The sequence below is a fragment of the Oncorhynchus mykiss genome, chromosome 12, assembly GCF_057628025.1.
Source record: "Oncorhynchus mykiss isolate SJ-2025 chromosome 12, ASM5762802v1, whole genome shotgun sequence".
NCBI classification, from domain to species: Eukaryota; Metazoa; Chordata; class Actinopteri; order Salmoniformes; family Salmonidae; genus Oncorhynchus; species Oncorhynchus mykiss.
The window spans coordinates 57,637,501-57,654,121 of NC_143033.1; the positions used below are offsets into that span (position 1 = coordinate 57,637,501).

At 45.4% G+C, this 16,621-nt stretch overlaps 1 protein-coding gene across 3 annotated transcripts in view; it reads left to right on the plus strand.

Annotated features, from left to right (window-relative positions):
* Nucleotides 1-16,621, plus strand: part of LOC110537826 (sarcoplasmic/endoplasmic reticulum calcium ATPase 1) — an 80,205-nt gene that overhangs the window by 42,152 nt on the left and 21,432 nt on the right. For all 3 annotated transcript variants that reach the window (XM_036937855.2, XM_090192835.1, XM_036937854.2), the window contains 2 exons: nt 3,566-3,732; nt 12,002-12,090. In XM_036937855.2, the coding sequence (XP_036793750.2) occupies nt 3,566-3,732; nt 12,002-12,090 (256 nt within the window). The remainder of the gene's footprint in view (nt 1-3,565; nt 3,733-12,001; nt 12,091-16,621) is intronic.

Consider the following 16,621-nt stretch of genomic DNA (forward strand, 5'->3'; position numbering starts at 1 on the left):
GAGTGAAGGAAAAGCAGCAAACAAGTGCTCAGCATATGTGGGAACTCCTTCAAGACTGTTGGTAAAGAATTCCAGGTGAAGCTGGTTGAGAGAATGGCAAGTGTGTGCAAAGCGGTCATCAAGTCAATGGGTGGCTACTTTGAAGAATCGCAAATCTCAAATATATTTAACAGTTTTTGGTTACTACGTGATTCCATATGTGTTATTTCTTAGTTTTGATGTCTTTGCTATTATTCTACAATGTAGAAAATTGTAAAAATAAAAACCCTTGAATGAGTAGTTGTGTCCAAACTTTTGACTGGTACTGTAAGACCCTTTGCTATGAGACTTGAAATTGAGCTCAGGTGCATCCTCTTTCCATTGATCATCCTTGATGTTTCCACAACTTTATTGGAGTCCACATGTGGTACATTCAATTGATTGGACATGATTTGGAAAGGCACACATCGAATTCATGGGGGGTCCTGTCTATATAAGGTCCCACCGTTGACCATGCATGTCAGAGCAAAAACCAAGCCATGAGGTCGCAGGAATTGTCCGTAGAGCTCAGAGACAGGATTGTGTTGAGGCACAGATCTGGGGAACGGTACCAAAACATATCTGCAGCATTGAAGGTCCCCAAGAACACAGTGACCTTCATCATTCTTAAATGGAAGAAGTTTGGAACCACCAAGACTCTTTCTAGAGCTGACCGCCCGGCAAAACTGAGCAATCGGTGGAGAAGGGCGTTGGTCAGGGAGGTGACCAAGAACCCGATGGTCATTCTGACAGAGCTCGAGAGTTCCTATGGACAACCACCTCTGCAGCACTCCACCAATCAGTCCTTTATGGTAGAGTGGCCAGATGGAAGCCACTCCTCCGTTAAAGGCACATGACAGCCCGCTTTCGGTTTGCCAAAAGTCACCTATAGACTCTCAGACCATGAGAAACATTTGTTTCTGGTCTGATGAAGGATAAATTTGGCCTGAATGCCAAGTGTCACGTCTGGAGGAAACCTGGCACCATCCCTACGGTGACGCATGCTGGTGGCAGCATCATGCTGTGGGGATGTTTTTCAGCGGCAAGGACTGGGAGACTAGTTGGGATCGAGGCAAAGATGACCGGCGCAAAGTACAGAGCTCCTTGATGAAAACCTGCTCAGGACCTCGGACTGGGGCGAGGGTTCACCTTCCAACAGGACAATGACCCTAAGCACCTAGCCACGACCACCCGCTCATACATCTCTGGAGAGACCTGAAAATAGCTGTGCAGCGACTCTCCACATCCAACTCGACAGAGCTTGAGAGGATCTGCAGACAAGAATGGGAGGAACTCCCCAAATACAAGCTGGTAGCGTCATACCCAAGAAGTCTGGAGGCTGTAATCGCTGCCAAAGGTGCTTCAACAAAGTACTGAGTAAAGGTCCTGAATACTTATGTAAATGTATACATTTTTTAAATACATATTCAAAAAATATTTTTTTCAACTCTTTTTGCTTTGTCATTATGGGGTAGTGTGTGTGTGTGTGTGTGTGTGTAGACTGATGAGGGGGAAAAAAACTAATCCATTTTAGAATAATGCTGTAACCTAACAATGTGGAAAAAGTAAAGGCCTGAATACTTTCCAAAAGCACTGTATATGCAAAGGTATGTGGATACCCCCACCCCTTGCTGATAGGTGTAAAAGCACACAGCCATGCAACCTCCAGAGACAAACATTGTCTGTAGAATGGCCTTACTGAAGAGCTCAGTAACTTTCAATGTGACACCGTCATAGGATGCCACCTTTCCAGCAAGAGAGTTTGTCAAATGTCTGCCCTGCTAGAGCTCAGCCTCGAAGTGGTAGGCCACACAAGCTCACAGAACGGGACCGCGGAGTGCTGAAGTGTGTAACAATCATCTGTCCTCGGTTGGAAAACTCACTACCAAGTTCCAAACTCCCTCTGGAAGCAATGTCAGCGCAATAACTGTTTTATTGGGAGCTTCACGAAATGGATTAATATGGCCGAGTAGCCGTACACAATCCTAAAATCAATAGTGGTCTGGGGCTGTTGGTCCGGGCTAGGCCCCTTAGTTCCAGTGAAGGGAAATGTTAACGCTACAGCGCAAATTTTCATTCTAGATGATTCTGTGCTTCCAACTTTGTGGCAACAGTTTGGGGAAAGCCCTTTCTTGTTTCAGCATTACAATGCCCCCGTGCACAAAGCGAGGTCCACACAGAAATGGTTTGTCAAGATCGGTGTGAAAGAACTTGACTAGCCTGCACAGAGCCCTGACCTCAACCCCATCGAACACCTTTAGGATGAATTGGAACGCCGACTGCGAGCCAGGCCTCACTAATAATGCTTTTGTGGCTGAATGGAACAAGTCCCCGCAGCAATGTTTCCACATCTAGTGGAACACCTTCCCAGTAGAGTGGAGGCTATTATATCAGCAAAGGGGGGGACCAACTCCATATTTATGCCCATGATTTTGGAATAAGATGTTAGAGCGGATGTCCCCATACTTTTGGTAATGTAGTGTAGATCGACGGAGGCAAAAAGGACAATGTTGAAGTTTAATTCAGTAAAAAAACTGCGAAATGGAGAGTTGGGGAGAAAAAAAGAGAGAAGGGAGGGCCAAAAAAGTCATGTTTGGGAAAGATTTGAAGTGCTCAGAGGATGATTGCAGTGTCTATGTTATGTGGGATTGTGAGGTGCTATACAAATTCGACCGTCACAAGACGGGGACTTCAAATAGGCCTATGGCATGTCAAGGGAACTGTAGCCTACTGTTAGGTTTAAATGGAAACTGAAATCTGGACACTGACTGCAGGTCTATAACCTCTCACATTGTGTTAATAATAACTCCTGTAGAATTAAGCATTTCTTGCAGTAAAATTATACACCGAATGTACATTTTGATTCAGGAACAGGAGTGGAGAAACAATGATTTCTTTCAGCGTATTGGGAGAATGCGAATGCACAGTTAGGACCTCTGCAGACTATCTTTTCAAGCACATAAAATATGCATCCAGGTTAAACTGAAATATTATCAGAAACACGTTGGGTCGTTTTCACAGCTTTCTATTTCCTTTACTACCGGTCAAATTGATGTCGTTTTGGACATTTTTATAGAATTTTCTCCCAGGTCCCTAAACAGAAGCAGAGATGATGTCTAGATTGGAGCATTCATTCGATCATTTATGCTATTATTCTGGTGAGCAAGGGTTTATTTAGTCTTCTAGGGCAACATAAAATGGCAGAAGAGAAGCTTCCCCTATCTAATTAAGTTGAATAACTAATATCCTACCAAAATGTCAGAAATGATAAGCAGAAACATATCTAAATTAGGCACCAAAAAACCCCGAACCTCCTGTCAAACAAATCGCCATCTCTGACTAGCCTATAGTGCAATTTCTATATTTGCAGGTTCGAGTCGGGTGCAGGTCTCAGATTTGTATTATGTCACATAGTTGGGAGGTAATTAGAAAATTGCGGGCGACTGCTGGTGAATAAACATCTGACCCGTGCACCACTACTGTCCATGTTACTGTACTGTATCGGTCCATTCCACTCTATCCAATCCTGCCTCTCTTACCCCCTCAGGTCTACCTGCTGTTATCACCACCTGCCTGGCGCTGGGGACCCGACGCATGGCCAAAAAGAACGCCATCGTCCGCAGCCTGCCCTCTGTGGAGACCCTGGGCTGCACTTCTGTCATCTGCTCTGACAAGACTGGCACCCTCACCACTAACCAGATGTCTGTCTGCAGGGTGAGTCTGGGAACACTTTCAAGTGATATTAGTGTGAATGGTTTGATGTGCGACTGTAATATTAGTGCGATTGACAGCTGTTCACATGCGCTGTGATAACGCTTTGACGTGAAGAAAAACACGTTTTTAAAGTGTTAAGTGCTTTTTTGGTCTTGGGATACTACCCGACAACCTTTTGGTTGCAGGCCCACTTATCTAACCACTAGGCTACCTGCAGTTGTAGAGGATGTTTTGTCATTGTACCGGCCCAGGATATTTAGTTTCAGAGTTCAGAGAAAAACCAAAGCATTGTAATCCACTTTCATCTTTATAAATGATTGACACTTCCTTCATGCTGAGAAGCCTTCAGTCAATCAGATTATATTCTGTGTTAAGATTAGCCAAACTCATAAACAACCTAATCTCAAAGCACATCTGTGTTCTTTCCAATACTGTTAGTGATGGGTTTGGACACGCAGGCGCGCGTGTGTGTGTGTGTGTGTGTGTGCGCGCGCACACACACAGGTTTTGGATGGGGGACAGGTGAGGTTAGTAGTGATGGAAAATCCCTGCGATGTTGTAATGTTTACCGTCAGCCAGCCATTTGAGAGCTGGTGTAGCTAGCCTAGACAGGGCAGGCATGCAGGCTGGCAGGACCAAACGGCACACTGTACTGTAGGCCACAGTACTACATGGCCCTCTCACTGACCCTGAGAGAGGCTGGCACAGACAGCCAGCAGGCAGGAAGCTCAGAGCACAGATATGTTTTCAAATGTCAAACCTGCAGCTGCTAAATAACCATTAGAGACCTTCATGTACAGAAAAATAGGCTACATGCACAGTGCAAGCACAGGAGTCAGAAACACACACCCATATTGTCACTCTTGTGGAATCCCACAGCCCATCCCATTCCTCTCCACACCTTGGTCGGGTGGGTGGGTGGGTGTGTGCCTGCTCTGCTCTACCACAGAGGAAATGCCAGGGCCACTGTTTGTCTTGGCTTCCATTTAGCCTCTGGAGCAGGATCTGGCTCACCCCACCCAGCGTGCACGCACGCACACACACACACACCGCCTAACCACAGTTAACTCCTCTTACCCTCACCTGACCTCTCACCTATGAGAAAGATCAAACTGCATTTCAAATTTGTTGTACCTCTAAATTGTACATGCTGGCCAGTGGTCATGTTATTTGCCAATTTGGAATATGAAAGTTGCCTATAAGTCAATATTTTTATCAAATTTGATGACTGAGATGAAGCCTGTTCCCATTAAGGTAGCCTAGGCAGCTGCTAGTGGGTGCTAGAGCTCCACGATCTTCAAGGCTTAATATGCTCAGCTGGTAATACACTCGTGTCCCGCAGTGATTGGTTCATACATAAAACATGATTAACGGGGGCTGAGCTCGAGCGGTGTTTGTGAGACAAGGGCGGATCCCGAAGGGGCCCGGGGCCGCGTCTTTTTACAAAAAAAACTGAGTCCGAATGTTTTGAACTACAAACGATTTAAAAGCTATCCATGAAAAGCTGAGACTTATCATGGATAACGAACATGCACCTGTTTTGCTCTATGACACTCACAAGCTACAAGTCGTTAGAAGATCATAGGATATCCCAGGACATAGTGTCTAATACTGTAATAAGCTCACACAGTTGCTGACACACACTCCACACAGTTGTCACGGACTAGTTGGATATTCATTTCCCACTGAGCAAACAACGGTTATCATTCGTATAAAATCATTTTTTATCAGGTTTTTGCTTTGGTGGACCATTTTTCTTTTATTGCCATTTGTCAATAATTCACGAATGCAACTATTTGTCAAGTTGTTTTGTGTTGTACTTGTAGCCCTGGTTGTCCTGAAAAGGAAATGGTAAAATACTTAATTGAGGCTAAAAATAAGGGCTGGACATGCAGATAAAGGAAAGTCCGACACATGGAAAGCTGATTTTTGCTGGGGTCTTGGGACTGATAGGGTTAACTAGCCGCTGCAGAAAACACAGGGAAAAGATGCATACTGTCATAATAAAACAATTTCCCACCGCCATGCTAGATGCTACTTCCTGATGTTGTGCCCCGCGTTCAGCCAGGGGTAAACAACACTTGCAACCTGATTGGCTAAATGCGGTGTGCAACATCCTGAAGTTGTCATAAAATTCCAAAATGGTGGTATTTTAAGACTGCATGCATAGCATATATTCCGTTTTTTTTGGGGGGGGGGGGGGGGCACGCCATTAAAGCTAGTTAAGGAGGAACCGATGCCTTTGCAACCTGAATGGATGATGATTTATGTTGGAAGAGGTTGCCGGAGGACACAAGTGTATTACCAGCTGAGCACATGAAGACTAAACGATAGTGGAGAACTAGCATCCACCTGTGCCTGCCTTAAAGGGTGTTTGCCACACTGTTTGTTCAGTTACAGTACTGTACAGCCAGTGTGCCAGGCAGTGCTTTTACATACAGGCCATCCAGAACATGGTCTATAAAAAAGTCTGGTGTGTGTTTGTTTTAACTGCAGTGTAGTTGTATCTGGACTTGACGTGTTGCTTCCTGGGCTCTCTCGCTCTCTCTACCCTCGCTCGCTCTGTCTGTCTGTCATGGAGTCCATGTATTTGTATTTGCTTATTGATGTGAAAACTAAGAGCTCAACCCAGGTCACCAGTTGGTGTTTTATGTGTAGACCTGAGGGTGCAAAGGGCTGTGTGTGTGTGTATATAACATTTGATGACTGAGATGTAGCCTGATCCCTTCACACATAGACTACCGTTCAAAGGTTTGGGGTCACATATAAATGTCCTTGTTTTTTTTAAAGAAAAGCTAATTTTTTGTCCAAAATACAGTGTAGACATTGTTAATGTTTATAAATGACTATTGTAGCTGGAAACGGCTGATATTTGAGTATCTACATAGGCGCAAAGAGGCCCATTATCAGCAACCATCACTCCTGTGTTCCCATGGCACGTTGTGTTAGCTAATCCAAGTTTATCATTTTAAAAGGCTAATTGATCATTAGAAAACCCTTTTGCAATGATGCTAGCACAGCTGAAAACTGTTCTGATTTAAAGAAGCAATAAAACTGCCCTTCGTTAGACTAGTTGAGTATCTGGAGCGTCAGCATTTGTGGGTTTGATTACAGGCTCAAAATGTCTGTTTTCAAGCTACAATAGTCATTTACAACATTAACAATGTCTACACTGTATTTCTGATCAATTTTTTATGCTATTTTAAAATGGAACAAAATGTGCTTTTCTTTCCAAAAAAACAAGGGCATTTCTAAGTGACCCCAAACTTTTCTGTGTTTGTGATTGCATTTTATATTTGTTTGTCCCTGCTGTTTCACTGTGTTTGTATGATATTCTCAGGAGGTTTGAGCTATCTCTTCCGTGCTGCTCTGCTGCCTTTCCTGTATGTTTTGTTTCAGCATGCAGTGCATCTGTGTGTATAAGAAGCTCTAGAGGGTTGCACAACTGTTGTTTCCTGCTTGAGAGGATGCTGCTCTCTCTTGCCCCTCTTTCGCTCTTTCTCTCTATCTCTTGCTCTCTCTCCCTTACCCTCTCTGCGATGACGTGGCTAGTAGAAACTGACCGCTTGCCCCAGTCAGTAAATGTGTATACATTGTTCCAACCATCGGCAGCATTCGAGAGAGAGGGAGAGCGGGAGTTCCCTACTGTCCTGTGGAAGTATAACAGAACTGGGTAATCTCCCTGAGCTGAGCTGAGCTAACCGCTATCCCTGGTCACTCTTTGCCTACCTAGGAACCTGGCTGCTGGAAAGAGACCTGGGTTGACTCCCAAACCTATGGTCTCTAGTCAAAAGTAGTGCTCTATAAAGGGAAAAGGGTGCCATTTGGGACTCAACTGCTCTGCTCTCTCTGGTAAATATTTACCCTCCGTTCCCAGGGTATATTAGCTTAATGTAGCTGAGAGATTAAGGGAAACACAGACCTGCTCTCCCTCCCCGTGGTGCAGCGTTGTTTTTCCATCAGTTTTGAGTGATAGAATTTACCTGATAGGAAACGCCAGGGGAAATGGTCCCTGACTTATCTGCTGTCATTTTGAACCCAGGTCTCTCTTGTATTATAGATTTTGTCTCTGAGACTAACCTCTATAAATCAAGGTTAACAAAAATAAATGAAAGCAACTCTCTCCTCAGTCCTAACATTGGGTCAGTGGTGTTTTTCCATTTTGTTTTAGAGTGATGATGGAACCTTAAGGGCATTTCAGGGTTTCCAGGATGCCAGTCCAGGAGCAAGGATCAGATATGGATTTGTAAAGCTTTAATTTGCAATATATTTGACTTAAAAAAAAAAAAAAATCCTACTCTACATTTTCCTCGCTTGTGAGTTGTGTGTGTGCCTGCGTGTGTGTGTGTGCCTGTGTGTGCGCCTGTGTGTGCGCCTGTGTGTGCGCCTGTGTGTGCGCCTGTGTGTGCGCCTGTGTGTGCGCCTGTGTGTGCGCCTGTGTGTGCGCCTGTGTGTGCGCCTGTGTGTGCGCCTGTGTGTGCGCCTGTGTGTGCGCCTGTGTGTGCGCCTGCGTGTGTGTGCCTGCGTGTGTGTGTGTGTGTGCCTGCGTGTGTGTGCCTGCGTGTGTGTGCCTGCGTGTGTGTGCCTGCGTGTGTGTGCCTGCGTGTGTGTGCCTGCGTGTGTGTGCCTGCGTGTGTGTGCCTGCGTGTGTGTGCCTGCGTGTGTGCCTGCGTGTGTGCCTGCGTGTGTGCCTGCGTGTGTGCCTGCGTGTGTGCCTGCGTGTGTGCCTGCGTGTGTGCCTGCGTGTGTGCCTGCGTGTGTGCCTGCGTGTGTGCCTGCGTGTGTGCCTGCGTGTGTGCCTGCGTGTGTGCCTGCGCGCCTGCGTGCGCGTGCCTGCGCGCGCGTGTGCCCTGCGTGCCTGCGCGTGCCTGCGTGCGAGCGTGCCCGCCTCTGCCTGCGCGAGTGAACCTGCCTGCGTGAGTGAACCTGCGTCTACCTGCGCAAGAGAACCTGCGTCTACCTGCGCAAGAGAACCAGCGTCTGCCTGCGCGAGTGAACCTGCGTCTGCCTGCGCGAGTTAGCGAGCGTCTGCCCGTGAGAGAGCGAGCGTCTGCCCGCGAGAGAGCGAGCGTCTGCCCGCGAGAGAGTGCGAGCGTGCTCCTGCGTGCATCTGACTGAGTGTCTGCCTGCCTGCGTCTGCGTGCGTCACCCTGCCTGCGAGAGAGCGTGCGTCTGCCAGCGTGCGTCTGCCTGTGAGCCTGCGTGCGTCTGCGAGCGTGCGTCTGCCTGCGTCTTCCTGCCTGCCTGCGTGCGTCTGCGAGCGTGCGTCTGCCTGCCTGCCTGCGTCTGAGAGCGTGCGTCTGCCTGCCTGCGTCTGAGAGCGTGCGTCTGCCTGCGTGTCCGTGCGAGCGTGAGCCTGCGTGCGCGTCTGCCTGCCTGCGTGCGCGTGAGCCTGCCTGCGTCTGCCTGTCTTCGTGCATCTGCTTGCGTGCCTTTATCCTGCGTGCGTGTGTCTGTGTGCATGCCTATGCCTGCCTGTGTGCGTGTGTCTGCGGGCTTGCCTCTGCCTGCGTGTGTCTGCCTGCATGTGCGTCTGCGTGCTTGCCTGCGTGCTTGCCTGCGTGCTTGTCTGCGTGCTTGCCTGTCTGTCCGTGTGTGTGCAAGCGTGTCCTTGACCTTAAGCTGGGTCTAGCTGTGCCATATGGTTCTGATAAGAACGTCTGTGTCCCGTAGCCCTGTCATATCCTGCTTTCCCAGCCGAGGGGATATCCCAGGGCACGGTCACACACAGGAGTGAATACCCTCTATGACGACATACCATTTAATTTCCAGTACACAGAGCAGGGACACTCTCACTTTGGTACTGCTGCCAACACAGCACAATACACACAATATAGGGCAAGTCAAATTGTATTGAGGAGAGTTTCAACTTCTACAGACAGGCACCATTGGTTCATATGAATCCTTATATGAAGCCTTGTTTCCATGGAAACCACATCTCTGATAGTGAGAGAAATATGCAGTGACAAACATGACCAAAACACTGAAATAGCAGTTATTACAAATATGCTAATAGCAGTCCTGATAGGCCATGTGGTAAAACATTGTATCAGTAACCTGTACCCCAGCACATTGACTATTTTCTTAACTCTTCTTGAACTGCACTGTTGGTTAAGGGTTTGTAAGTAAGCATTTCATGGTAAGGTCTACACTTGTGGTCTTCGGCGCATATGACAGTTTGATTTGACATGTATTTTATGTTGTTAGCTTACTTATCAGGGACTATGCACAATAAGGGGCAGCAGGTAGCCTAGCGGTGAAGAGCGTTGGGCCAGTAAACGAAAGGTTGCTGGATCGAATTGCTGAGCCGGCAAAGTGGAAAAAATCTGCCGTTATGGCCTTGAGCAAGGAAGTTACACCCCAACAACAACTGCTCCCTGGGCACCAATGACGTGGACGTCGATTAAGACAGCCCCCTGCACCTCTAAGATTCAGAGGGGGTTGGGTTAAATGTGGAAGACACATTTTGAGTGGGTATGCATTTAGTTGTGCAACTGGCTAGGTATCCCCTTTCCAATAATTACTGCAGTCGTCTCCTGGGCTCCAAGGTGACATATCCAGGATCAGTGAAAAAAAGATTTAAGACACAGAATCCAGCTCCTATCTCATCTCCTAAAGAACAGTGTATGATCTGGGCCACAGACACACTGGGGCACCAATCACAGCGGTTATTTGTCAGTCTAATAATTTTTCTCATTCACATTATTCAGTTTGTTACTCAGTTACTGTTTGAGGAGGCCCACGGTAGGTAGATTGTCAGTAGATAAAGCTTCTGTGGCAGAGGAGGGTTGTTGTTCTTGATGCTCGATCTATCCTAGAGAACCTGTTATGTCACCTGAGCATCCAGCGTCGCATAGAACTAGCCATCATAGTCAGGTTAGACCCTAGACTGACTAATGGTCACATTGTTTGCAGTGTCTTTAAATTGATAGATAGCCAGTGTTATTAGATAGTCACTGTTAATTTGAAACCCCCTGAGTACGACTTCCCATTGTCTAAATGAGCAGTTCCAGACATGATGACTCTGATCTGTGTAATGTTAAAGACCTTCTCATCTGGAGTAGATTTCACACACGTGTTTTGTAAACTACTCTCGGTATAAACAGAAGACACACACCCTCTAGAAGCAGTAGCAGCGGATGTAGTGAAGGGAAAATACGTTTTTTTTTTCTTCATTCATTCTTTAATCGTCCAGATTTAATTGACTTTAAAGTTGAGTAAAACCCGGACAGGAGGGAGTATTTTCCTTAGTGTGTGTGCACGACCTGACCGCCCTAGTCAATCTCCTCCCTTCTCTCCATGGTTACTATGGTTGTGTCTGGTCCAGATGGCAAGTCTGTGATTACAGAGAGAGAATATTGATGTGAGGAAAGTCAAAGGCTGCGTGTCTGTTTTGTAACCTCCTCAGGGGTCCCAGCCAGTGTGAATGGAACAACAGACCCCTGTGACAAGCCAATCGATGCACTCCCATAAATGAACCTCATCAGATCCATTCCACCTGTTATCACCGCTGCAGCCAGAACAAGAGAGAAAGGAGAGGGCCAGATCGAATGCATGCATGTAACACACACACACAGGAGAGAAGGGGCTACAGGCCAAGGGGCTACAGGCCAAGGATCCAAGGCTACAGTAGAACCCCCACCCTCACCACTGGGCTGCCAGCCTAAAAGACCTGTCAGCATAGCCAAACCCTAATTGTTCTTGGCTGGGCTCTCTACACAGGAAATCAATACATGAGTGCAGACAAAGCAGAGCTCTGGGCAACACAGTAGTCTGATCACAGGGAAGGACGGACAAGACATCAAAACAACATTTGACCTGGGAAACAACTTGCTCTCTCATTCTCGCTCGCTGTCGTCCCCCCCCCCCAAGTCTTAGCCTTCCACTAACAGTGTGGTTAGAAATCCATGCTATGTATGCCAGGATTACAGACTGGTAGCTTAGGGTATAGTTTGGTCCCAAGATCAGTAAACACAGGAACCAATGCCTGCTGGGAAAAATAGAGAAGGAAAGAACAAAAACTGCTGTGTGACATTATGTGGTGGGAAAGCCCTTAGTTGAGTGGCGCTACAACTGAATGGGAGTGTGGGAGCGTGTGTGAGTGTGTTTCCCTCCGCGTCAGCAGCCTGGGGCGGGAATGTCCTTCACCTCTCCCATGGCCCTGTACAGAACTCTGGGAATCCCTGGCACAGAGTTTCTGTATACTCTTTGACGATATCCTAGCCTACATTAACCTGCTTTATCTATCCCAACTCTCTTCTCTCTCCAGATGTTTGTGGTGGACAAGGTGGAGGATTCCAGCTGTGCTGTCCATGAGTTCTCTATAACTGGCTCCACCTATGCCCCTGAAGGGCAAGTGTGAGTGTCCCCTCCTACCTTTCTTTGTATTAGTGTACAGAGTGCAAATGACTGTAAGTGTGATTTCAGGTTACAACTCGTGGTGACTGTGGCATCAAAGTGGGAAACACGTACCCATGCGTACACAAACTAACAAACACACACACACTATGAGGTTTATCTCCTACACTTCCCAGCAAATTGTGTGTTGAGTGTGGTCCAGAGTCTGAAAGCACTGAGCCCCAGAGGAAAGTTAAGGCTGGCCATTGTTAACCTTCCCTGTCCTTGGACAGACAAACACCTATTTTTACAGGCGGTAGTGGAAAAGCCTTGGTCCCACCACGACCACTTTCATCTGGCCGGCCTGCTGTTAAAAGCCCCCTAACCTCCTTTTTTCCATTTAATATAAAGGGGTTTCTTTTGAAGTCTCCTTCCTTCCCCATACCAACTCCCATTCCCACCCCCAGGTTTACTCTGTTTTCCTCTGTCGCAAACAGCTCTGGGGAAATTTAGGGAGAATGCAAATGATGTTTTCCTGAAGCATGTGAACTTTTTCCATGATGGAACAGATAGCGCAGAGAGGAAAGGACACCGACCTGTGACAACTATTAAAATAGTCTCACTGTGGAGAAAACCTAGAGGAATAGATGACAAATAGCTCTGACTAGCGAGATTGGGGTGTAGCTGGGCCAAAGTCATAGTGTTCCAGACTTGATCTCAGTCCTTCCCTTCCTGTATAATGTCAGTATAGCCCGATTGACGACCTCCTCTCTCGCTATCTGGAGTGCCCACTCTAGTCTAATTCCCCAAATGACTACCTGCAAAGGCCCAGAACTAGATCTTCTTCAGTGTTCATCCCTTCTGCTTTTCATTAGAAAATTAAATACAGAAAGTCACAAGTTGAGAGCACATTCTCTTTTACAATAACGACTTCAATATCAACCTCTGTTATGGTTTTGAAATGCTGAGGTATTTATTGGTAACACTTTCCACTCACAGCCCCTGTCATCCTGTATACGGTTTGAAAATGGCAGTTTTGTCATTGATAAGCAGCTAAATTGGAACACAGTGGCTGTACGGTAACATGCTATACATGTCAGAGCTCAGGTTCTCCACTTCGCAGCTCACTCGACAAGATGCCCCCATCCCTCCCACTAATTGGGATTCTTTTGCACATTTTTTGAAGTCTCGGTGAGGGAAATGCTGTACATCGGGAAGGGTTTGTGTGAGGGAAATGCTGTACATCGGGAACGGTTTGTGTTCTGAAAGATGAGACGGAGTTATAATAAATACAGTTTTGATGTCATACAAGCAAACCACATACCTGGAAGTCCAAATGTGTACCTCACATGTCCATATTTGAAAACTCATGTAATTTACAGTATCAACGTTTTATGATCGCCATGTTTGATCCACAGTTACAAAGAGGATGTGCCTTATATCCTGGGTCGACCCTGAACAAAATGAGCTTATGTTAGTTGTATTGTGAAGGAAATTGGCTGCGGAATACGCACTTGAATGCACCCATGACTCCATTCGCTAAAATTCCAATTGTTTGTCTGAAGTGTCTTAGTCAGCCATGTTGGCAATAGAATAAGCTTTCAAATGATGCCCACCTGGCAACGATTGCGATTTTATAATGGAACGTTTTTTGGATTGCGTAAACAACAACAGTTATTGTGTGATGCTGGGGACTCAGGGCTGTGCTCCAAACAAAAATCTAGTGTGCTTGCTTATGTTCCTCAATGGCAAAGCTAGGAGAGAGTATAAAAGCACCTTTATAGTTGACAGCTCTTTCCTTGAGTCATAAAAGTGTATTGAAATTACTTGGGAACTGCGCACAGTTTGGAGAGGTGTGTGGCCACTGAGACACACACTTAGACCTCTCACTCAAACCCTTGTAATAGTTTTTTCGTATTGTGCACATTTCAGTGAATAGTCAGTCGTATGTTACTGAATGTACAGTATCCAGAGTGTTTTCAGATTTCATTATTGACAAATGCTCTGAGAAGTACAGTAAATAGAAAATCAACCGTGTAATGTTTGGATTCAGTCTTGTTAGGGGAACTGGTTTCCTCACCTTTGGAGATTATGGGGAAATTATCAGACCAGTGTTCTCTTTTCAATTGCTACCATGGTTATGCATATGCTTTTTGTAGTTCTTCTGGTTCAAACATTTACATTTTGGGAAGGGTTAAGTACTATGCTCTCATGATGTCTTACCATGCCAAATGTTCCCCTTCAGACTGTTCCCTTGTTACAATTTCTCTACTGAAGTTGATTAAAACCTCATGATTATATCCAATATAATGCAACATGATGATACTGTGTTTTAGAAAGATGTATGAAGTCCTAATCACTGTTCTGGTTGGTTTGTGGGTGTGAAACTTGTTCTCTACTGAGATGTTATGAAATCTCAGGCTGGCATGCCTTGCGGTGCAGTGCCATACAGCGTGGGTTGTTGTGTGGGCTGTTGCTCTACTAGCAACTGTTGCTGCCTCTAGTGGGCTGTGGGCCATGTGGTCATGCAACCAACCAGCAACTGCTGCTGCTCCCAACGCACAAACACACTCACATTAACACTCACATTAACGAGTTGTTCCATGTCATTACAGATTGATCTGAAACAGGATTGGCATTCCTAAAACAGTATTTTGTTAATTTTATTTATAGCATAATATTCAATAAATATAGTACCCAACATCTGATTTGGACCAAACTTCTTCCTACCAATGAGTACGACATGAAAAATTGTCAAAAGCCACCTACGTACCCTCAACACCCAATGCCAATCCTACTCCAACAACCAGTATACAGTATCAGTTCTCAATGTTTGACAAGTAGAATGAAGCTGTGGCTTGGAGTATTGCTTCTCCATACTATGTATTGTATTCCCTGTGAACCTGGGGATGTTTTTTCCCTCCCACTTTTCAGAGAATAGCAATATTCTCTAGGTTTTGCCCACTAGATGCCACTGTTCCTGCTATTTTGTTTATTGAATAGATCACAGCATTTCCTTTGAAACTTTGTGTAGAAAACCAAAAGATTTGGCTCATGATGAAAATTAAGTGTGTTGTAGTATTTCGCACTATTTATTATGATCTCAATTAGTCGTTGCACTCTTCCTGGGGTCCGAACAGGAAACAAAAATACATAAATTAAATAATAACATGATATACAAAACACTACACTACTACATCATTTCCTGCTTCTGCCTCACTCTTCATAAACGAGAGAGCTCCTGCCCGTACAAGGCCACCCACCTACGAAATACAAGAAATGATACAGTACAAAATATATAAAAATGTCTCTCCACAGTCCCCGTTGTGCCGTAAGGTGTTTCCATTTATTTTTTTATTTTTATTAATCTTGTTTTCGTTTCTGGTTTTATTGCTAGCTTGAGTTACCTGGGGTGGCAGAGTTACATTTAGTCTTTGGTTCTATTTAATTATGTGTGCTTCCCAGCATCTGTTCTTGACCTGGGAACTGTGAAGAGACCTCTGGTTGCATGTCTTGTGCTATGCCAATGAGTGTCCGAGTTGTGTGCCAACTGCTTGAACAGACAGTTTGGTACCTTCAACACTTTGCACACTTCGTCCATGATAAAGCGTTAGCACCAGCCTATTGCTAGTTACCCATTCTAAAACTGACTAGGAGCTCTATGTTATGGGTGTCATTTATATTACTGTCGTTGCAGACGTACACTGAGTATACAAAACATTAAGAACACCTGCTCTTTCCTTGACAAAGACTGACCAGGTGAATGCAATGATCCCTTATTGATGTCACCTATTAATAGGATGACTACCTGTCTCAGATTGTGGGCATTCCCCCATTTTGGCCATTTGTTCCGCAATCAAACAATTATGTACTGTATTTGAACAACAAATTCAAATACCACTAATTTAGAAAAAGAGTCAGACATTCCAACCTATCTCTTGGGGTCATGTTGCACTTATGAGAAGATGTATATCATAACGATGTGGCACTGGTGATATTCTGCTCAATGCAAGACGCGAGGTAGGCCAATTTCATAAGCCTTATCGTCAACCAATCAGATTTCTCAAATCCTTTCTGGTTAAATTACAGCAAAAAATTGGAGAGAACAGTTAGTCCTAATTATTTACAAAAAGCATGCTTCTGATGCGCTACAGAAGTAGACTGAAAGAACTACGGTAATTTCGTCAAACTTGAGGCTCTCCATGCTCATTAGTTGCTCATTCAACATATTTGCTGCTACTTCACTCGATCCTGTTTTAACTCTCCCTTCGTAACTGTTTTAGACCAGCCAAAAATGTTTCCTTGGTCAAATATTCTCAGATTTTCATAAATTTCGTTTCTGCATCACCAAATTTTGCATTTGGCAAAAGAGTAGGCTAGGTGTGCTTCAATTAGCTCGTTTGGTGCAGCGGGAGCAGGGGCTTAGTGCTGCTGGCGTGCACCGGAGTGTCGCTCAACCACTTCTCACAATGGTGCTTGTTTAGTGAAGTTAGATCAAAGCAGCTGAATCAATTTCTTAGAAGACCACACAATGATTAATTAGTATTCTACA